The sequence below is a fragment of the Staurois parvus genome, unplaced genomic scaffold (assembly GCF_062004578.1).
Source record: "Staurois parvus isolate SC_StPar_1 unplaced genomic scaffold, SC_StPar_1.0 ptg001161l, whole genome shotgun sequence".
NCBI classification, from domain to species: Eukaryota; Metazoa; Chordata; class Amphibia; order Anura; family Ranidae; genus Staurois; species Staurois parvus.
The window spans coordinates 458,634-482,030 of record NW_028318957.1 but is presented as its reverse complement, the minus strand read 5'-3'; the positions used below and the strand labels follow the sequence as shown (position 1 = coordinate 482,030).

Below are 23,397 nucleotides of genomic sequence, written 5' to 3'. Positions count from 1 at the left end.
GGTTACTGTTGCTTGTAGGCTTACATAGCCTGCCAGGCAAATCCGCTCTCCACTTCCTCCTGTGTATGGACTTACACAAAAAGCAAAATTAAATGCAGATAAAGCAGTGTTACCTGTCAGGCTGATTTCTTGCAGAACGGCCAATAAATTAGGAGGAGGATCATCTTCCTTTAGTGCATAGAGACATTCCCAGAGTCCAATCACAGCTTCTCTTCCCCGATCCTGAATATCTTGTAACAAGGTGTGAGCGAAGGCAGAAACCCCCAGTCCTTGTTTTACTGACCTGTATTTCTAAGACATAGACATATTCTCCTTGTAGATATATTGGGCAAAGAATTGCAGAAATATATTTTTTCAAATATTCTCAAATTGCAGGAAGGAAAAAAAATTTAAGTTTTATCAGTGAAAATAGCACAGATTTAGACAAAGCAACAAAAATTGACCCTACTTACTGTAAGTTCTGAGAAAATCAGATGGGCCTAATATGACAACTGTGTATGAAGCTGGACTTAACCAAAGCTTAAAGCTGAACTTCAGTCAGATATAAAGGAAAAATGTGTTATGTAATTTTGAATTTATTAAAAAATATTTTTTTTTACATTTACTTTTAAAGACAGCTATGTCAATTTCTGAATTTGACTGGATATCAGCTTTATACAGTATTAACCCTTGTACAGTAGAACCCATACTGGAAGAAGGAGAGGCAGCCCTAAGACCCAATTTAAGTGTGTTACAGTGCATATATGATGAGAAGCTACATACTGAATGAAGGCAAAAGCAGAATGACCAGAGGAATGAGTTCTTCAGCGAGCTTCTGCTCATTCGTTGTCCAATCACAGGCTGGGGGTGGGGTGGTGACAAGTTTGTTTAAAGTGGTTGTAAAGGCTCAAGATGCATTCTATGCATGAAGGTAAAAAACCTTCTCTGTGCAGCATCCCCCCCCCCCCCCCCCCAGCGCCCCTTAATACTCACCGAACCCCCCTCTCAATCCAGCGATGTGCACTGGAGTCTCAATTATCCCGGGACTCCCTCTCCTCGTCGGCTGAGGTAGAGGCAGCCAAGCACAAAGCAGCAGTCCATTCACTCTGCCTCATTGAACAGTCTAGGGGTTGTCTTTTTGAAGTTGCTGGTAGAACTGGAAAGTAGGGGAGGACAATGGGGTATGGCATATTCAAAAACACTAGGTATTGTTAGCAGAGGACAGTTCTTGCTCAGTAAGAGCAACACAAGTAACAGGTAGACTGGAAGAGTCTATGTGGTCATCACAGTGGCTAAGTGGTTAGCACTTCTGCCTGGCAGCACTAGGGTCAATGGTTCAAATCCAAAACATGGCACTACCTGCTTGGAGTTTGTATGTTCTCCCTGTGGCTACATGGGTTTCCTCCGAGTACTCCATTTTCCTCCCACTGGTGGAAAAACTGGCCCTAGTATGAGTTTGTGACCTTATATTGTACGCCCCTTGAGGGCGGCAGCTGATGTGAATGTACAATATATATGTAAAGTGCTGTGTAAATTGACAGCGCTATACAAGTACCTGAAATAGTTAAAGTGGTTTTTAGGCTCAAGGTTTTTTTTACCTTCAAGCATTCTATGCATGAAGGTAAAACACCTATGTGCAGCATCCCCCCCAGCTCACCTAAGCCCCCTCTCGATCCAGCGATGTGCACTGGAGTCTTGACTCTCCCGAGGCTCCCTCTCCTTATTGGCTGAGCCAATGAGAAGAAAGAGGGGGTGGGGCTGAGCCGCAGCGGCTCCATGTGTGAATGGATACACAGAGCAGCGGGTGCCCCCATAGCAAGCCGCTTGCTGTGGGAGAACCCGACAGGAAGGAGGGGCCAAAAGCGCCAGAGGGGGACTCTACAAAAGGGGGATCCAGGCTGCTCTGTGCAAAACCATTACATACAACAGGTAAGTACAGACATGTTTGTTATTTTTTATTTATTTTAAATAAGCCTTTAGAATCACTTTAACTGCAAAAGGAAATGTCAGGTCACCAGTCTGGCTCTGCTTTCTGGATGTTCTGTGAAAATCTCAAGACTTTATTGGACAAACGTATAATTCATTTGACAGGTAACGCAGATCCAACATAATTATTATAAAGAATTTATATAGTGCCAACAGTTTACGAAATGCTTTATAATATAAGGCCATAATGTACTGTATGTATATCAACTATAAAATGAGCCATTTGCCTGGAGCTTTACAAAGCAATCAGTGGAGAAGAGAAGGCGGTCAGCGTCATGTCCTGGAAGTTGGTCAGACCAGGAATTTTAAGATCTTCACCCCGTGTTCCGCAGAGAAAGTCAGATTTTATACATTTAATGAGAATTTCACATTTGATAGGTGTCTGTAAAATTTTCATGCTTTTGTTAACACATGGTAGGTCTTTGCTATCATTATCTTACATCTGTGTTTAAGACATTCCGAGACTTTAGTTCTCTGAGAAGAGCTTTCGTGTCCAAGTTCTCCAGGATGTAGATCAGATCATCTCTGTAATACTCGTATATTCTCCTCAGTGATGAATCTTGATACAGAGACAGCTGGTGGCAGAACCTCTTGATGTCCTCTAAAGAAACAGAAAATATTTTTACATGAATATCGATTTATATTAGAAACAAAATGATCATTGAGGAAATCTATATAATTGCATCTGTTCCTCTTTTTTTGTGCTTCCTTTACTAAGAAGGTGTTGGTTTAGACCCACAAACACCTGTAACCTATAAAGCAGGGTTTCTCAACAAGGGCTCCATGGAACCCTAAGGTTCCTCCACAGGTTGCTGGGGGATTCTTGAGCTATGAGCAATCTTTGGCTCTCAGGTAAGTTCCCACTGACACCATTGATCTTTTTAGCTATCTGTAAGGGGCTAATTCTTCCCATTGACCACAAATGTAAGGAACATTCTTCCCACTGACCACACTAATGTATCATGAGCTGTAGATAAAGTCATTTTTAGCAGGGGTTCCCTGAGACCGGAATGTTATTTCAAAGGGTCTTCTGTGAAAAGATTGAGAAAGGTTGATCTAATACCATCATTACTTCTAAATCAATAACTCTATAGTGGGGGGTCAGCAACCAGTAGATTGTGGCCCGATGACTGGTAGATCACGGTCAGGGTTTGCTGACCCACCATCCCAGAGCATCAGAGTGCAATGCAGAGGGACTATTTGTAAAGTTGGAGCTGTAGTAGGGAGCGGGATAGCCGCATAAGCCCATGCCTCCTCTGTAGTGCCGACTCCTACGCCCTGTCATGGTTGGTGGGTGTAGCACCTGTCAAGCATGACCTATTCAAGTGAATGAGGCCGCTCTGCAAGTGCCCTGAAACCTTGTGCAGTACAGCAAACAAGGGGTTAAACAGGCATCCGCGTGTTGCTTTCTCACCACCTGCTTTAACTCCTCGGACCCCACAGAAGCATGCAGTTATGGGACACTTGCAGAGTGGCCCCATTTACTTGAATGGGTCTCGACTGACAAGGTGGTAGCACCCACCAAAAGCAGCAGGGGGTGTAATTCCTGCTGTGGTATGGTTGAGTACAACTTTGGCTGCTGCCTCAGCAGCTAAAGGGGGTAGGCATTGGGGGGAGGGGGGGTTAAAACTGTGACTCAACTGCAGAGTTTTGCCACCCCCCCCCAACTTTACACGTGAACAAGCCCTAAGAGCGCCGCTGCCGGATGCAACTAAGGGCTCATTCTCATTCACAAGTACAGCAAGCGGTGCTGCTCCTCTGCAAAACGGTCCAGGTGTGTTTGAAAAGTGGTAAGGAAGCGATACAGTGAAAGAAAAAAATATTTGATTTCCTGCTGATTTTGAATGTTTGCCCACTCACAAAGAAATGATCGGTCTAAAAATTTAATGTTCGGTGTATTGTAACACTGAGAGACAGAATACAACAACAAATTCATCAAAAATGCGTCTAACAAATGATGCACTGATTTGCATGTTCATGAGGGAAATACGGATTTGATCCCCTATCATTCAGCAGGATTTCTGGCTACCAGGTGTCTTTCATAAAAAAGCTGAGATTAAAAGCAGTCTCTTAAAGGGAGTGCTGCTAATCTCATTTTGTTACCTGTATAAAAGACACCTGTCCACAGGAGCAACCAAACCATCAGATTCCAAACTCTCCACCATGGCAAAGACCAAAGAGCTGTCCAAGGATGTCAGGGACAAGATTGTAGACCTACACAAGGCTGGACTGGGCTACCAAACTATGGCCAAGCAGCTTGGTGAGAAGGTGACAACAGTTGGTGCAATCATTCACAAATGGAAGAAACACAAAACAAGTGTCAGTCTCCCTAGGTCTGGGGCACCATGCAAGATCTCACCTCGTGGAGTGTTAATGATCATGAGAACAGTGAGGAATCATCCCAGAACTACACGTGAGGATCTTGTCAATGATCTCCAGGCAGCTGGGACCACAGTCACCAAGAAAACAATTGGTAACACACTATGCTGCCAAGAATTGAAATCCTGCAGTGCCCACAAGGTCCCTTTGCTCGCATGTCCAGGCCCATCTGAAGTTTGCCACTGAACATCTGAATGATACAGCGGAGGACTGGTTGAAAGTGTTGTGGTCAGATGAGACTAAAATCGAACTCTTTGGCATCAACTCAACTCGCCCTGTTTGGAGGAGGAGGAATGCTGCCTATGACCCCAAAAACACCATCCCAACTGTGAAATATGGTGGTGGAAACATTCTGCTTTGGGGGTGTTTTTCTGCTAAGGGGAAAGGACAACTGCATCGCATCAGAAGGGATGATGGACGGGGCAATGTACTGTCAAATCTTACGTGAGAACCTTTTTCTCTCAGCCAGGGCATTGAAAATGGGTCGTGAATGGGTGTTCCAGCATGACAATGACCCAAAACACACGGCCAAGGCAACAAAGGAGTGGCTCAAGAAGAAGCACATTAAGGTCCTGGAGTGGCCTAGCTAGTCTCCAGACTTTAATCCAATTGAAAATCTGTGGAGGGAGCTGAAAGTTCGAGTTGCCAAATGTCAGCCACCAAACCTTAATGACTTGGAGAGGATCTGCCAAGAGGAGTGGGCCAAAATCCCTCCTGAGATGTGTGCAAACCTGGGGGCCAACTCCAGGAAACGTCTGACCTCTGTGATTGCCAACAAGGGATTTGCCACAAAGTACTAAGTCATGTTTTGTGAAGGGGATCAAATACTTATTTCCCTCATGAACATGCAAATCAGTGCATCATTTGTTAGACATGCATTTCTGCTGAATTTTTTGTTGCTATTCTGTCTCTCAGTGTTACAATACACCGAACATTCAATTTTTAGACCGATCATTTCACACACCTGTGCCCACCAGTGCCACCCAGCAGTGCCACCCACCTGTGCCCACCAGTGCCACTCACCAGTGCCCATCAGTGCAGCCCAGCAGTGCTGCCAGTCAGTGCTACCAGTCAGTGCCCAGCGGTTGTGCCAGTCAGTGCCCAGCAGTTGCGCCAGTCAATGCCTAACAGTGCCGCCAGTCAATACCTAGCAGTGCCGCCAGTCAGTGCCCAGCAGTGATGCCAGTCAGTGCCACCTATCAGTGTTGTCTATCAGTACCCAACAGCAGTGCCGCCTATCAGTGCTGCCTATCCGTGCCACCTCATTAGTGCTGCCTATCAGTGCCGCCTATCAGTGTCCATCAGTGCTGCCTCATCAACGCACATCAGTGAAGGAGAAAAATTACCTGTTTGCAAAATTTTATAATAGAAACAAAGAAACTTTTTTTTTTCAAATTTTTTGCAAATGACGAGAAAATACCACCAAAAGAAAGCTCTATTTGTGAGAAAAAAATGATAAAAATTTCATATGGGTACAATCTTGCATAACGGCGCAATTGTCAAAGTGCGACAGCGCTGAAAGCTGAAAATTGGCCTGGTAAAGAAAGGGGTATAAGTGCCCGGTAGGCAAGTGGTTAATCACCACAGGGAGGGGTTTTATTGTTTGCACTGTAAACAAAAAAAGAGTGAAAATTTAGAAAAATAAGGTTTTCTTTGTTTCTATTATTAAATTTTAAAAACAGGTAATTTTTCTCCTTCACTGATGTGCATTGATGAGGCTGCATTGATAGGCAGCACTGATGGGCACTGATGAGGCAGCACTGATGTGGCAGTACTGGTGGGCACTGATGAGGAGGTACGGATGGTGCTGAACTGATAGGCGGCAATGATAGGCATTAATAAGCGGCACTGATGGGCACTGACTGGCGGCACAGACTGTCAGCACTGACGTGTACAGATTGGTGGGCAGAACTGTTGAGAACTGATGGGCAGCACTGTTGGGGGCTGATGGGCAGCACTGCTGAACAGCACTGATAGGCAGCACTGATGGGCACAGATTGGCAGCATTGCTGGGCAGAACTGTTGAGAACTGATGGGCAGCACTGTTGGGGCTGATGGGCAGCACTGCTGAAGACCACTGATCGGAAGCACTGCTGGGCACTTTTGGGGCTGCACTGATTATGAGGGCACTGATAATCAGTGCCCTCATTATCAGTACAGATATGTCCTTTAACAGTTGGCGGTTATCGGCAGTACTTTCCTCACGCTTTCAGTGTGAGGATAGTACTGCTGATAACTGGCAAGTGTATTTACAAGGTGGTCAGCTGTGATTGGACACAGCTGATCACGTGGTACAAGGCCACTGTGATTGGCCTTTTACCATGTCATGTGATCAGCTGTGTTCAAAGGACACAGCAATCACAGACTGCGCCTGGTGCGCGCCGCTGCCGATGAGAGAACATCATATGACGCCCTCCCAGAACTGGACGACTGGCCTTTAGCCATCATTCGGCTATAGCGTGGTAGGGAAGTGGTTAAAGGAGGCCTCTGACATCACCAAGGGACAGCCCATTATATTTAGTGAACATAATTCTACAGAGAGATGTCAGAGACTGCAGGCATGCAGTAGGAGACAGTGAAAGACCAACGTGCTACATGAGACGTCAGAGACTACAAACATGCTGTAAGAGTTATTAAAGACTGGGAACTACTAGAGATCACTTTCTTTACAAATCAGTTTCTTTACAAATCAATGATCCCACGTTTGCCCCCCCCCCCCTTTTTTAAAATATAACATGTGCCACATTTGAGAATTTATTTCAGCAAGATCCATTATTAAAGTGGGAAATAAAACAGAAAAAGAGAAGGGAATGGATGGGAAAAAAAATAAGACAGTGGGAAATATTAAATTATTAGAATCCAGTAAGGACCAAGGCAAAGAAAACAGATTTTTGTCTGCGGGGGCCCCAAAAACTGCACAATGGATGTCGAAGGGTCACTTGCAGCCCCCCGGCCAGAGGTTGGTCCCTAAAGATATAAGTGCATAAAAAATAAGCAGCAACTGATGTCTATTTACCAGAACTGGCAGCTCCTCTCCGGCTCGTCTCCATCTTTTTGCTCATTGTGAAGTCCTGTACAGCGGAATTAGTCCATCATAAGGTACACCTAAATGCACATCATCATTAACATTCCATTATTAGACAATAATATCATTAATAAAAGAACTTCTTGAACTGAAAAATGTCACTTGAAAAGGTAACGCATTTCCTATGAATCAGTCAGTGTTCAAATGAATGTTCCGTTGTGCAGCACTACCCCCGCGGGGGCCTCTGTCATTTACAAGGTTCTTTCCCAACACAGTGCAGAGGCAGCCAGGCACAAAGCAGCAGTCCATTCACTTCGGCTCATTGAACAGTCTAGGGGTTGTCTTTTTGAAGTGTATTTGCTGGTAGAACTTGAAAATGGGGGAGGACAATGGGGTATGGCATACTCAAAAACACTAGGTATTGTTAGCACAGGACACTTCTTGCTCAGTAAGAGCAACACAAGTGACAGGTAGACTGGAAATGTCTATGTGGGCATCACAGTAGCTAAGTGGTTAGCACTTCTACCCGGCAGTACTCGGGTCATTGGTTCAAATCCCAAACACTGCACTACCTGTCTGGAGTTTGCATGTTTGCCCTGTGCCTGCGTGGGTTTCATTTCACACTCCAAAGACATGCTGGTGGGTAAACTGGCCCTAGTAGGTGTATGTATGAATGTGAGCTAGGGACCTTATATTGTACGCCCCTTGAGGGCGGCAGCTGATGTGAATGTACAAAACATACAGTCAGGTCCATAAATATTGGGACATTGACACAATTCTAAAATTTTTGGCTCTATACACCACCACAATGGATTTGAAATTAAACGAACAAGATGTGCTTTAACTGCACACTGTCAGCTTTAATTTGAGGGTATTTACATCCAAATCAGGTGAACAGTGTAGGAATTACAACAGTTTGCATATGTGCCTCCCACTTCTTAAGGGACCAAAAGTAATGGGACAATTGTCTTCTCAGCTGTTCCATGGCCAAGTGTGTGTTATTCCCTCATTATCCCAATTACAATGAGCAGATAAAAGGTCCAGAGTTCATTTCAAGTGTGCTATTTGCATTTGGAATCTGTTGCTGTCAACTCTGAAGATGAGATCCAAAGAGCTGTCACTATCAGTGAAGCAAGCCATCATTAGGCTGAAAAAACAAAACAAACCCATCAGAGAGATAGCAAAAACATTAGGCGTGGCCAAAACAACTGTTTGGAACATTTTTAAAAAGAAGAAACGCACCGGTGAGCTCAGCAACACCAAAAGACCCGGAAGACGACGGAAAACAACTGTGGTGGATGACTGAAGTATTCTTTCCCTGGTGAAGAAAACACCCTTCACAACAGTTGGCCGGATCAAGAACACTCTCCAGGAGGTGGGTGTATGTGTGTCAAAGTCAACAATCAAGAAAAGACTTCACCAGAGTGAATACAGAGGGTTCACCACAAGATGTAAACAATTGGTGAGCCTCAAAAACAGGAAGGCCAGATTAGAGTTTGCCAAACGACATCTAAAAAAGCCTTCACAGTTCTGGAACAACATCCTATGGACAGATGAGACCAAGATCAACTTGTACCAGAGTGATGGGAAGAAATTAAAATGGAGAAGGAAAGGAACTGCTCATGATCCTAAGCATACCACCTCATCAATGAAGCATGGTGGTGGTAGTGTCATGGCGTGGGCATGTATGGCTGGCAATGGAACTGGTTCTCTTGTATTTATTGATGATGTGACTGCTGACAAAAGCAGCCGGATGAATTCTGAAGTGTTTCGGGCAATATTATCTGCTCATATTCAGCCAAATGCTTCACAACTCATTGGATGCCGCTTCACAGTGCAGATGGACAATGACCCAAAGAATACTGCAAAAGCAACCAAAGAGTTTTTGAAGGGAAAGAAGTGGAATGTTATGCAATGGCCAAGTCAATCACCTGACCTGAATCCGATTGAGCATTTCACTTGCTGAAGACAAAACTGAAGGGAAAATGCCCCAAGAACAAGCAGGAACTGAAGACAGTTGCAGTAGAGGCCTGGCAGAGCATCACCAGGGATGAAACCCAGCGTCTGGTGATGTCTATGCGTTCCAGACTTCAGGCTGTAATTGACTGCTAAGGATTTGCAACCAAGTATTAAAAAGTGAAAGTTTGATTTATGTTTATTATTCTGTCCCATTACTTTTGGTCCCCTAAGAAGTGGGAGGCACATATGCAAACTGTTGTAATTCCTGCACCATTCACCTGATTTGGATGTAAATACCCTCAAATTAAAGCTGACAGTCTGCAGTTAAAGCACATCTTGTTCCTTTCATTTCAAATCCATTGTGGTGGTGTATAGAGCCAAAAATGTTAGAATTGTGTCGATGTCCCAATATTTATGGACCTGACTGTATGTACAGCGCTGCATCAACTGACAGAGCTAAATAATTAAGTGTTCTTGCGTGGCGACCACTTCCTGTTATCTCACATATATATTCTTATTATTATAGCCACATTTACCACCCTAACTCCTCCCACAGTTTTTACACTACATAGACAGTAATATACCAAAATGTGCGTATTGTTCCCTATTGGTGTGCTATTACTTTGTGGAACGTTTCGCCGAATGGTTCACGAAATATCGCTGTTTTTGTGGTGAAATTGATCCCATAGGAATGAATGGCGGAATGTTCAAAACTAGAGTGGGAGCTGACAAAAGCTAGAGTGTGAGATGAAAAATCAGGACATGATTTCTAAACTGCCATCACTCCCTCATTTTCAAGCCCACCTACACAAATCTTATATCAAAACGTTCAACTATCCCTGCTGCCACTAAAAATGTCCACGGCTAAGCCATAGTCCTGATAGTTTTCACAATATGACCATTTGTATGCAACTCACGCCGCCCATTGAAACTCCACTCTAGCCACCTCAAATGTGAAGGGCAATTTTCTAAACTGCGACTGTGCCTTCATTTTTAATATTTCAGAGACATACTATGCATCGAAATGTAGGTCTGGGTCTTGTGATTCTCACAATATAAAGCTCTTTGGTGTAGGGTTTACAATTTTTAAACTACAACCGTTTGAAGATGGCAACTGCCAGTGAAGTGAGCAAGTTGGAGCAGTTTGTTTTTAACCGCTCTTCTCTGCCCTCGCTGTAGAGTGAGTTGCCATAGGAACCCAGGTGTGTGAGCAGGCAGCAGAGTGACAAGCCACTCCAACCACAAAACAGTTACTCAAGCCACTCCACCCAGTTACTCCGCCCACTCCAGTTGTAGACTACTGGTGGAGGCAAGAACACTTCACACAATTTCCCCAGAAATTGTAGCTTTTCTAGTTAATTAAAGTGGTTGTAAAGGCTGAAGGTTTTTTTACCTTAATACATTCTTGCATGAAGGTACAACACCTTCTCTGGGCAGCATCCCCCCCAGCCCTCCCAATACTCACCCAAGCCCCTCTTGATTCAGCGATGTGCACTGGAGTCTTGGCTCTTCTGGGGCTCTCTCTCCTCATTGGCTGGCTACAATGGCTCCCACTGCCAGTGAGCCAGAAGAGAGAGGGGCCGGGGCCGAGCCATAGCTCCGTGTGTGAATGGAAACACTGAGTAGCGGGTGCCCCCATAGCAAGCTGCTTGCTGTGGGGGCACCCGACAGGAGGAAGAGGCCAGGAGAGCCTGCGGGGGACCCAAGAAGAGGTGGATCTGGGCTGCTTTTTTTTTTATATATATAATTCAATATTTTTATTGATTTTTTTTTCAGGGACAAACAAGGAAATGATATACGGTTCATTCATACAATATTGCAATACAATATAATATAGTTGAGCATTGTTTGTTTTACTCCACTCACTGGGTGGTGGCGGTATAAGTCTTATTTAGCAATATCATCAGAGGTATTCATATGAGTATGATGAACCTTGGTGAAGAGCCTGGGATGTTAGGGGGGTATTGATAGGGGAGGTGTTATGATCCGCCAGGTGGTGCCTCTGGCAGCCCACTTGACAGACCTACCCATAGCGTGGAGTCTAAGTCCCGGTCTGCGATTTCACCAGGGCCCCTGATGGTGAGGATGGACTTGAAACAGACCAGGACCAGGTCACGACCTCTGAGCAGTCCCACCAGTGGCAGAGGGAACCTCCGGGGATGTATAGGTACCGGGAGAGCCAGGTGTGAGGACAATGGCGGGACCTAGCAGGATAGGTCACGAGCAGTGGTCCCATGGGGTAGGCGAGGTACAGAATCGGCAGGCGGAGAATCGGCAGGTCACACGCAGGGTCAGCAGGATAAGTCAGTCCGTAGGTAGGTCAAAACAAGCCGGGAGTCAGGAGGGGAGAAGGCAGAGTAGTCAGGACAATCCGGGTCAAATACAGGAGAAGGCAGTGTAGTCAGGACGATCCGGGTCAAACACAGGAGAAAGCATCAAAATCAGGGTCAATAACTAGGTACAGGATCCAGGAACACAGATAGACCTTGCGGCGATAGTGACAGTGCAGGGCATCTTTAAATATTGCGCCCTGCACTGTCATTGGCCGTCCAGGACGCGCCCCCGGGCAGTCATTGGCCGCCCGAGGCGCGCCCGCAGCTCCTACTGCGCATGCGCGGCGTCCTGTCATCTGCGGCTCGCCGGGACCTGGTGCTTGTGTCCCGGCGTGAGCCGTCGCCAGTGCACGTGCGCCGGCCGACAGGACGCCGCGCTTCCTGACAGGAGGTGAGGGGGTAGGAAGTAGGAACAGGAAGATATAACTGGGTGAATGAGGATGTACCAGTCTGGGTTTAGTAGGTAACTTTTTACGCTTTAACGTCATCAGGGTTGTACAGAGCATTTTGGGTGTTTTAACCATCGGAGCCATTGTTGGTTGAATTTATGTTGAGAGGAAGTATTGAGTGCAGATTTGTTTTCCATTTCACATTGGGTGTTGAGGTCTGTAATTAGTGAAGAGAGGGGACATTAGTAGTGTTCCATAATCTGGTGATATTTATTTTGGCAGCAAAAAGTGTGTGGGTAATGATTGTTCGGGAGTGAGGAGGGAATTTCTCAATCCCAATATGTAGGAGTGCCAATGAGGGATTCGGGATTATCGAGATTTTGGTTATGTCAGAAAGTAATTGGAAGATAGCATTCCAGAAGGATCTAAGTGATTTACATGACCAAAGAATATGTAGTGTTGAGCCTGTCTCACCGCATTGTCTCCAGCATGTAGAGGAATGTTTCAGGTAGTAAAAGGAAAATTTGACTGGGGTCAGGTACCAGTTTTTTTTTTTAAAAAGAAATTTTTTTTTAAAAAGTCTTTAACCCCTTCACGCCTAAGGGTAAAACAAATCTTAATGCCTAAGCACAATTTTGCAACATGGACACGTGTTAGTAAAACCGTACATATCATCACAACTATTTTGTACATCCAGGTGAATTACACAGCGTTTTTTTTCAGGACAAATTGGGCTTTCATTTGGGGGTAAATCGTAATCAATATCTCCTGATTTTTTTTTTATTATCAAAGGAAAACTGGCCCAAAATAGTAATAAAAATTATTTTTTTTAAAATTTAGCTGTGTGTTTCTTGTTACTACCATAATCTATCTCCAAAGAACAACCCAAAATAAAATTTTCAGCTCTTGGCGAACGCAACAATAGCATAAAAGTGTATGTTATTTGTTGTTTGTACCCGTAGTGCAGCCCAAAAACAACGGTGCGCATTTAGTTTTTTGTTTACCTAATACACAATGACACTAATACCAATTTGTTTTTGTTTTGTTTTTTAAATCCTGACCTTTGACCGTGACTTTGACCCAAACACTTACCCTAGCACTGAACTAGATCAAACCTTGATCTAGGAATTTTTATTTTATTTTTTAATATTTATTTAATTTTCCCTCAATGCCAGGAGTTAGAGAGATACATTGTATCTCTCTCCTCCATTTATAGATAGAGAGAAAAAAAAAAAGGGGGCCAATCAGAGGCTATCACAGCGATCATGTGACCAGAAATCAGGAGTCCTGGTTCCTGATCGTTAGAACGGAACCCGGGGCTCTCAGTGACACCGCTATGTGGTGCGCTCCCAGAAAAAAGGACAGGTATGAAAATATGCGGACACCATGGAAAAAAGCCCAGTTCTGTGAGGCCTCATATTTGTGTTACGTCGGCGTCAAATCACTTTAAATATCCTCATGGCTGGGGAAGGACCATGCAGTAGCACAAGTAAAGGTAGACTAGTATAGTCTATAGCCTCACAGCTGGGGACCATGAAGTGATGTGCAGCACAAAAAGAGGCTCTACTCACAATATCCTGGAACAGGATCAGTTCATAGAGGCAGGCTCTTGTAGGGTAGTTCTGCATCTATTCTAAAGGGCTCCAGGGTTAAGCAACCCCCCTCCTCTCAGATAACAGATCCATTAGCTCAGAAAGGAAAAGGCAATCATCTCTGGGCTCTAGACTATTTAACCACTTGCCTACCGGGCACTTATACCCCTTTCCAGTCCAGGCCAATTTTCAGTTTTCAGCACTGTCGCACTTTTGAATGACAATTGCGCAGTCATGCAACACTGCACCCATATGAAATTTTTATAATTTTTTTCACACAAACAGAGCTTTCTTTTGGCTGTATTTAATTGCCGCTGGGTGTTTTATTTTTTGCGCTATAAACAAAAAAGCGAAAAAATTTTGAAAAAAAAAGTTTTTCATTGTTTCTATCGTAAAATTTTAAAAAACAGGTAATTTTTCTCCTTCACTGATGTGCGTTGATGAGGCTGCACTGATAAGCAGCACTGATGGGCTCTGATGAGGTGGCACGGATAGGCAGCACTGATAGGCGGCATTGATGATGCTGCACTGATAGGTGGCACTACTGGGCAGCAAGTGGGTGGCAGTGCTAGGCACTGAGGGGCACAGGTGGGTGGTCCTCATTTCACTTTCTCACTACCTATCACAGTTTCAGAGGCCCTGAAATGCCAGGATAGCACCAACTCCCCCCCACCCCCAAATGAGCCCTTTTTGGAAAGTAGACACCCCAAAGAATTTAAAAAGAGGCATGGTGGGTATTTTGCAGATCTCATTTTTTTCGCACAAGGTTTTGAAATATAAAAAAAGAAAGGAAAAAATATGTTTGTTTTCTTTCTTAATTTTCCAAAACCTTGTGGCAACAAATGAGATCTGCAAAATACTTACCATGCTTCTTATCAAATTCCTTGGGGTGTCTACTTTCTAAAGAGGGGTCATTTGGAGGGTTTTGGTACTATCCTGGTATTTCAGGGCCTCAGAAACTGTGATAGGTAGTCAGGACGTGTAATGAGGAAATAAAGCCCTGAAGGTGCTTATTGGATTTTGGGGTCCTGTACTTGGCTAGACTGCCAAAACGTCTCTCACATGTGGTACCCCCATACTCAGAAGTAGCAGAATGTATTTTGGGGAGTAATTCCACATATACCCATGGCATGTGTGAGCAATAAATCATTTAACCACTTGCCGACTGCAGATAGCCGAATGACGGCTTCACTGCGTCCGACCAGCTCTGGGAGGGCATCATATGATGTCCTCCCAGAATGTGCACTCCTGCGTGTCATTGGGGGAGCGCACCCGGCAATCTCTGTGATCGCTGTGTCCTACAGACACAGCTGATCACGAGATGTGGAAAAAGGTCAATCACAGCAGCCTCTTACCACATGATCAGTCATGTCCAATGACACTCTGATCACTGTCACAGCAAGAGGAAAGTACTGCCAAGAACCGGCAGTAGTCAGAGGAGAGATTGGCACCGATCATCAGGGCATGGGTGATCGGAGCCCTGATCGGTGCCCAGCAGTGCCACCCACAAGTGCCCAGCAGTGCCACCCATCAGTGCCCATCAATGCTGCCTATCAGTGCAGCCTCATCAAATGCACATCAGTGAAGGAGAAAAATTACCTGTTTGCAAACTTTTATAATAGAAACAAAGAAAAACTTTTTTTTTGCTATTTTTTGTTTATAGCGTAAAAAATAAAACACCCAGCGGTGAGCAAATACCACCAAAAGAAAGCTCTATTTGTGTGAAAAAAAATGATAAAAATTCCATAAGGGTACAATGTTGCATGACCGCACAATTGTCATTCAAAGTGCTACAGAGCTAAAAGCTGAAAATTGGCCTTGTCATGAAGGGGGTATAAGTGCCCGGTAAGCGAGGGGTTAACCACCTGAAGATCAAGCCTTTTCTGACACTTTTTATTCACATGAAAAAATCTGTATTTTTGCTAGGAAATTACTTTGAACCCCCAAACATTATATATTTTTAAAAGCAGACACCCTAAATAAAATAGTGGGTGCTGCAATTTCTTATGTCACATAGTACTTACACAGTGATTTTTCAAACGCAAACTTTTTGAAAAAAAAAAACACAAAAAACTTTTTACTTTTAATGCACAATAACACAATATATTGTCCAATTATTTAGCAAAATATAAATGACGATGGTATGCCGAGTAAATAGATACCAAACATGACATGCTTTAAAACTGTGCATGCCCCGTGTAATGCGACAAACTGCATACATTTTTAATATCCATAGGCAACGCTTTAAAGCCTTTACAAGCTACCATTTTAGATTTACAGAGGAGGTCCAGTGCTAGAATTACTGCTCTTGATCTGATGTTTGCAGCGATACCTCACATGCACGCAACTGCTGTTTACATATCGTCACAGGATCAACGCTCACGCACGCAGGTGCGCTCGCTGGGAGGCGAGGGTGCTTTTTTTTTAAGCTATTTTGATTTTTTAAATTATTTTTACACTGTCCCTTTCATGTTTTTTTTTAGCACTTTTAATGCTATCACAGGGAATGCAAATATCCCCTATAACTTCAATGGGCATTGTCATATATTCTTTTTTGAGAAATCTGGGGTCTATCAGACTCTAGATATCTCCTCTGCCCTTACATTATGGAATCTCACCAAGATCGGTGTGATCAGATGCTTTCCCAATTTACAAATGGCGCTGTCTACATCATGTGAAACTGAGTGATGAAATGTTCGTTGCTTTCGAAATCTTCGACTATAGAGATGATTGGCACCATTCCGGTCTCCAATCAGCTCTATGGTCAGCTGGCAGAAGCACTGACTGCATTCTCAGGTTCCCCCGATGGCACGGGACTGCCCGAGAAAGCCGTGGAAGGCAGCGGGGGAAGGGGGGGGCATCATCTCCCTCTGCTTGTAAAGGCAATCATGCAGCTAATTAGGGACTAGGATTGCTTTTACATGAAAGCCGATCGCAGGGTGAAAAAAACAATAACAGGATGATGTCTGCAGCTGTAGGCATCATCCTGGTATAACAATTCAAAGTCCAGTGATATCCAAGTACATCGCTGGTTCTTGTTGGGTATATATGCTATGTTCTTTTTTTTTGTATGCAGCCTGTGAACTGAATGAAAAAAAAGAGAAGAAATTTCTGCCAGAAAAAGTGTGTGATATGCCCACTATTAGAATATACTGCCCTGCATCCACCCACTTCTAATGGTGGGCACACATTAGGTCGCACGGTGCCACATGCGCCAATTTCAAGATTGTACAAATTTCTAAATAGTGGCACGCTTGAATAAAAATTGTCCACCTATAAGTGGTACCCCATATGGAAAAAGGATGACACCAAGTCCCAAACTATCTTGCCACTACTCCCCATGTAGTCTGGGCATCTAGACATCTGCAAATTTTTGGTTAAGGTGATTTGTGAGAGGCCAAATTTTGCGGAGCAGGTCAAATTCAGGGTCACTCAGAGGACGACAGTGTATTGTCATTGAAAAACACATAATAAAAAATATCTAATCCTGGCCATGGCAGCAGAGAACACAGCCATATGATGAATCGGGTTTGTGGACCAGTACAACCGCAATTATATTTTTTTAGTAATGCCCATGTTGAGGGTTAGGCCAAAAAAAAAAAAATTGAAATTCGGAAACCATAATGGATTTCCATGTGAATGGTCTGGCAAGGTTTGAATTTGGGTTGGCAGCAATATATTGTTGCGCATATAAATTGATTTGATCCATAATCAATGCATACAGATATTCCGTGACAAACAGCTCCAAAAAAATCAAGGGGAGTAATTAAATTTGCTGTTTCCACCTGAATTCTGGGTTGGGCAGTGAATGGGGGAAGTACGGGTGCTGCAGAATTTGTGGGCTGCCAATTGGGATTTGGGATTTGCAAGTACATCCGGAAGGATACTAGGAGCTCTATGCAAATTCTCGGTGGTTGCAGGACAATACTTGTGTTCACCACCACTCCAGCTTGTACTGCACTTAAGGGACTCGCCACGTCACCAAGTGATACTACAGTGCTGGTATGTGAAAGACCAGGATGTACTAGGCCGCTGGTGCTCGGCAGTTCACTAAAAGGTAGAGCAGCACAAGTACTGGCACTCTGCTGCATATGAGAGTCATCAAAATTTACCGGCAAGTGCTAGCAGAGATCAGGCCTGAGTTTGCGAATACTGCGGTTTGTGTGCAATGTATCAAGTCACAGTGACCTACTGACACTGCACTTGCTGGGGAGAGAAGGGGAGAGGTAAGCGTATGGGCTAAACACAAGTACTGGAAGGTGGTGGGACTGATCCCGCTAACGCTGTGTTTTTGTGAACGCTGGTATAGTGCTAATCTGCTCAAAGATATTGATCCATTCAGACACTATACTAGCAATGGAGGTTTATTGTGTATGAGCGTCTTGCTGGCAATCAAGGGGTTAAATGTGATTACTGGTGTACTGACAGGCAATCTAAAGCTATCTGGGAGGGGCGTGAAAACCACGGGAGCGTGAATCACATATACATTATATATATATATATATATATATATATATATATATACACACACACACACATGATTTTTCACACCCACACCGCCCTGTAGCAGTATTTCTGCTATAGGGCGGTCAGGAAGCAGTTAAAGAAGCGGTTTGTGTTACGGCGCTGCATTACTTTAACTGACAATTGTGTGGTCATGCAACACTGCACCAAAATGAAATTTATGTCCTTTCTTTCCCATGAATTGAGCTTTCTTTCAGTAGTATTTGATGGCCTATACATTTTTTATTTTTTGCACTATAAAAGAAAAAAAAAAGCTAAAAAATTTTGAGAAAAAAAAAAACAATATTTTGGACTTTTTGCAATTAAACATGTTCAGTAAAAACAATAAAAAAAATCAAATTTCATCATAAATTTAGGCCAAAATGTATTGTGCGACATGTCTTTGCTAAAAAAAAAAAATCCCCATACGTGTAAATTGGTTTACTTGAAAGTTATAGCGTTTACAAATGGCAGTATAGATACTGGATTTTGTTTTTTTTTAATACTAATAATGGCGGAGATCAGCGACTTATAGCGGGACTGCAGCGGACATTATGACTTTGGGGGGAAAATGACTTGGTGTCACTGACATCCCCAGTGACACCAATACAGTGATCGGTGATAAAAAAAAAGCACTGTCACTGTACTAATGGCACTGGGCAGGAAGGGGTTAAAATGAGGGGAGATCAAAGGGTTAACTGTGTGATGGGAGTGTTTTACTAGGGGGCGGGGGGTTGTGTGCTTTACTGTAAAGAACACTGATCGGAATGACTGTGCTCAGCCATCCCGAGCAGTGTGCCCAAACTGATAGGGTGGAGGGCTTTTGGTAAACAATGCAGCCCTCCTCCTGTCGGTGATCGCCGGGTGCCAGCGGGTAATCACCAGGTAGGACCCAGTGATGGACACTGGCGCGGGTAGGGCGGTCGCAAATCACGAAATCACGTGTATATAGAGTGAAGGAAGGAAGTATTTGATCCCATGCTGATTTTTAATGTTTGCCCACTCACAAAGAAATGATCAGTCTAAAAATTGAATGTTCGGTGTATCGCAACTCTGAGAGACAGAATAGCAACAAAAAATTCAAAATAAATGCATGTCTAACAAATTATTCACCGATTTGCATGTTCATGAGGGAAATAAGTATTTAATACCCTTCACAAAACATGACTTAGTACTTGGTGGCAAATCTCTTGTTGACAACCACAGAGGTCAGATGCTTCCTGTAGTTGGCCACCAGGTTTGCACACATCTCAGGAGGGATTTTGGCCCACTCCTCATGGCAGATCCTCTCCAAGTCATTGGAACTTTCAGCTCCCTCCGCAGATTTTCAATCGGATTAAGGTCTGGAGACTAGCTAGGCCACTCCGGGACCTTAATGTGCTTCTTCTTGAGCCACTCCTTTGTTGCCTTGGCCGTGTGTTTTGGGTCATTGTCATGCTGAAACACCCATCCACCACCCATTTTCAATGCCTTGGCTGAGGGAAGAAGGTTCTCACCCAAGATTTGACAGTACATTGCCCCGTCCATTGTCCCTTTGATGCGGTGCAGTTGTCCTGTCCCCTAGGCAGAAAAACTCCCCCAAAGCAGAATGTTTCCACCACCATGTTTCACAGTTGGGATGGTGTTCTTGGGGTCATAGGCAGCATTCCTCCGCCTCCAAACACGGCGAGTTGAATTGATGCCAAAGAGCTTGATTGTGGTCTCATCTGACCACAACACTTTCAACCAGTCCTCCTCTGCATTATTCAGATGTTCAGGGCAAACTTTAGACAGGCCTGGACATGTGCCTTCTTGAGCAGAGGGACCTTGCGGGCACTGCAGGATTTCAGTCCTTGTCGGCGTAGTGTGTTACCAATTGTTTTCTTAGTGACTGTGGTCCCAGCTGCCTGGAGATCATTGACAAGATCCTCACATGTAGTTCTGGGATGATTCCTCACTGTTCTCATGATCATTGACACTCCACGAGGTGAGATCTTGCATGGTGCACCAGACATAGGGAGACTGACACTTGTTTTCTGTTTCTTCCATTTGTGAATGATTGCACCAACTGTTGTCACCTTCTCACCAAGCTGCTTGGCCATAGTTTGGTAGCCCAGTCCAGCCTTGTGTAGGTCTACAATCTTGTCCCTGACATCTTTGGACAGCTCTTTGGTCTTTGTCATGGTGGAGAGTTTGGAATCTGTTTGATTGCTCCTGTGGACAGGTGTCTTTTATACAGGTAACAAAATTAGATTAGCAGCACTCCCTTTAAGAGACTGCTTCTAATCTCAACTTGTTTCCTGTATGAAAGACACCTGGGAGCCAGAAATCCTGCTGAATGATAGGGGATTGAATACTTATATCCCTCATAAGCATGCAAATCAGTGCATCATTTGTTAGACATGCATTTCTTTTGAATTTTTTGTTGCTATTCTGTCTATCAGTGTTACAATACACCTTGTATCGGAACCAACCCCAGACTGCACTTGGGTACTTCCATTAGAATACCGCTTCCCGTCCGAACACCGACCACAGACACCACAGCTGACCATACAAGACTAGACGACACCAATCTTGAAATAATACAGAAAGTAAACTACTCTATTTTAACACAGATACAAGATATATACACTCAAGGGACAATACCCCCTCCCTGCATAATGACACATGGCGGGGCAATCTACATTTAGTAACAAGAGACACAACAGACAGTCCTATCAGGAGGGAGGGCTGCTGCAGACACCCCCACCAAGCCAATACACAAACATCCCATAATAGTTTGTTCCCAAGCAAGAGACACAATAGAACAATGGGATGCAATCACATGGCATTAAACAATCATCAACCCCCCACCCCCAATATTAGGACACATCACCCTGTACCCCTAACAGGCACAGGGTGACTTACACATAATAGGGATATGGGGGAGCTGAGACAGGGGTCTCCCCACCTCTCCAAAGTGAGCTGTGTTCCATGGGCCCCCCACCCAAAGTGACTCCCGTCACACACCTACCATTCGATTTTTAGACTGATCATTTCTTTGTGAGTGGGCAAACATTCAAAATCAGCAGGGGACCAAATACTTATTTCCTTCACTGTATACGTGATTTTGCACACAGGGCCTGCCCAGCAGTAAATGTACTGTGGGCGGGCCTTAAGCGGTTAAACATGCAGTAAAAAAATGATTAAAAATCAAATTTCGTCATAAATTTAGGCCAAAATGTATTCTGCTCCATGTCTTTGCTAAAAAAAAAAAAAAAATCCCAATACATGTAAATTAATTGTTTTACGTGAAAGTTAGCAATGGCGGCAATCAGCAACTTATTGCGGGACTACGGCAGACATTCTGACAGTGGGGGGGAACTGACTTGGTGTCACTGACATCCCCAGTGATACCAATACAGTGATCAGTGCTTAAAAAAAAAAAAAAAAAAAAGCACTGACACTGTACTAATGGCACTGGGCAAGAAGGGGTTAATATGAGGGGCGATCAAAGGGTTAACTATGTGTAAGGAGTGTTTTACTAGGGGGCGGTGTCTGTGTGCGTCACTGTAAGCACACTGCTCTGGATGGCTGTGCTGTGCAGTGTGCCCAAGCTGAACAGGGAGGAAGACTTTTAGTAAACAGTCTTCCTCCCCATAGGAGATGCTCGGTAATCACCGGGCGCCAGCGGGTAACTACCGGCCGGGACCTGGTGATTGACAGCCGCAGCCACGAATGGCGACGTGGGTAGGGCGTGCGCCCCCTACCTGGAAATGCAAAATCATGTATATATACACACGTGATTTTGCACACCACTGTCACCCTGTATCAGTATACCACAGTACATTTTTTTTAATTTTGTACATGAGGTTCCTCCTAAAAGCCTCTTCCCCACAACCCTTGCCCAGTGGCTGTAGGGGTCTGCGGGCAGGAGGGCCCATTAGCATCAGGGTATCCTTTTAAATAAAGGGGCACCCTGATGCTGAACCCCCACCTTGTGAATGAGTAAGGGATACTTGTACCCTACCCATTCACTAACGGGTTAAAATTGTGAAAAAAAAAAAGACTTGCCAAAATAAAATAAAAAAACCCAACACCAGCCGACCCGTCCGCACCCACTAAACACTCACCGCAATCTGACATTTGCGAGTCAGACGTAAACAAATAGGCGGAGCTAGCGGTGACATCACTGCTAGCTTCGCCCAATTGCTTACGCCTGACTGGCAACTGTCAACAATTGGGCGGTGATGTCACCCCCTAGCTCCGCCCAATTGTTCATGTCTGACTTGCAAACATCAGATTGCAGGGAGTGCTTAGGTCGGTGGGTTTTAAAAATTTCGCCGAGTCGGGGTCGTCATGACAACGCTGATTGACAATGGATTACAAAGCTGGAGCCAGTTGTTTTTTGGCTTTTTTACATTTTTAAATAAAGGACTGTTTTTTCCAATAAAGAATTTTTTCAAACGTCTGGTCTCTATTTTTTCACAATTTTAACCCTTTAGTGAATGGGTAGTTGTACAAGTATCCCTTATTCAAAAGGGGGGGCAGAATCAGGGTGCTCCCTTAACCGCTTCCATACCGGGCACTTTTATCCCCTTCCTGCCCAGGCCAGTTTTCAGGTTTCAGCGCTCACACTTTGACAATTGTGCGGTCATACAACATTGTACCCAAACTAAAATTTTATCATTTTCTTCACACAACTAGAGCTTTCTTTTGGTGGTATTTAAGCAACACTGGGGTTTTTATTTTTAAGCTAAATTAACAAAAAAAAGACCGAAAATTTTAAAGAAAAAAAAACAAGTTTTTCTTTGTTTCTGTTATAAAAGTTTGCAAACAAATAATTGTTCTTCATGAATTTAGGCCGAGATGTGTTCTGCTACATGTCTTTGGTGAAAATAACCCAAATTAGGATGTATTTAGTTTGTAGGAACGTTATAGAGTTCATAAACTATGGGATATACTGTATATCTGAAAATTGATCAATTCTGAATTACTGACGGCCAATCTAATTTCTTGAGGTCCAAGAATATCAGAACAGGACAGATATCCCCCAAATGACCACTTTTTGCAAAGTAGACAGTCCGACGTATTTCATAACAGGCATGGCGAGTTTTTTGAGATTATAATTTTTTTGTCAGAATTTTTCAGAAAATTAAAAAAATTATTTTCACTTTTTTTACATACTGTCACCAGTGCAGTACAGCGTCATCATATAACTGGCATGGCAGTGATCAGGGACACTGACTGGTGACAGTATGAAAAAAAAAATTATAATTTTTTTTATTAGTTTT

General features: G+C 43.9%; 1 protein-coding gene across 1 annotated transcript; it reads right to left on the bottom strand.

The window, feature by feature from the left end:
* Positions 1–20: 20 nt before the first annotated feature.
* LOC149439080 (uncharacterized) lies at positions 21–7,451 on the bottom strand. The gene is made up of 4 exons (XM_089659495.1): positions 7,361–7,451; positions 2,406–2,566; positions 114–291; positions 21–70 (listed from the first exon to the last, which is right to left on the bottom strand). Exons 1-4 carry the CDS (start codon positions 7,404–7,406, stop codon positions 21–23), a joined length of 435 nt encoding a protein of 144 aa, XP_089515621.1. The 5' UTR covers positions 7,407–7,451.
* Positions 7,452–23,397: the final 15,946 nt, after the last annotated feature.

Excerpts from the sequence above, each read along its gene's own strand:
- LOC149439080 (XM_089659495.1), bottom strand. The coding sequence starts at position 7,406 with ATGAGCAAAAAGATGGAGACGAGCCGGAGAGGAGCTGCCAGTTCTG. Across the intron at positions 292-2,405 it reads GGAATGTCTTAAACACAGAT|AAATACAGGTCAGTAAAACA; the intron begins GTAAGATAATGA and ends TCTATGTCTTAG. Across the intron at positions 71-113 it reads GCAAGAAATCAGCCTGACAG|TCCATACACAGGAGGAAGTG; the intron begins GTAACACTGCTT and ends TTTTTGTGTAAG.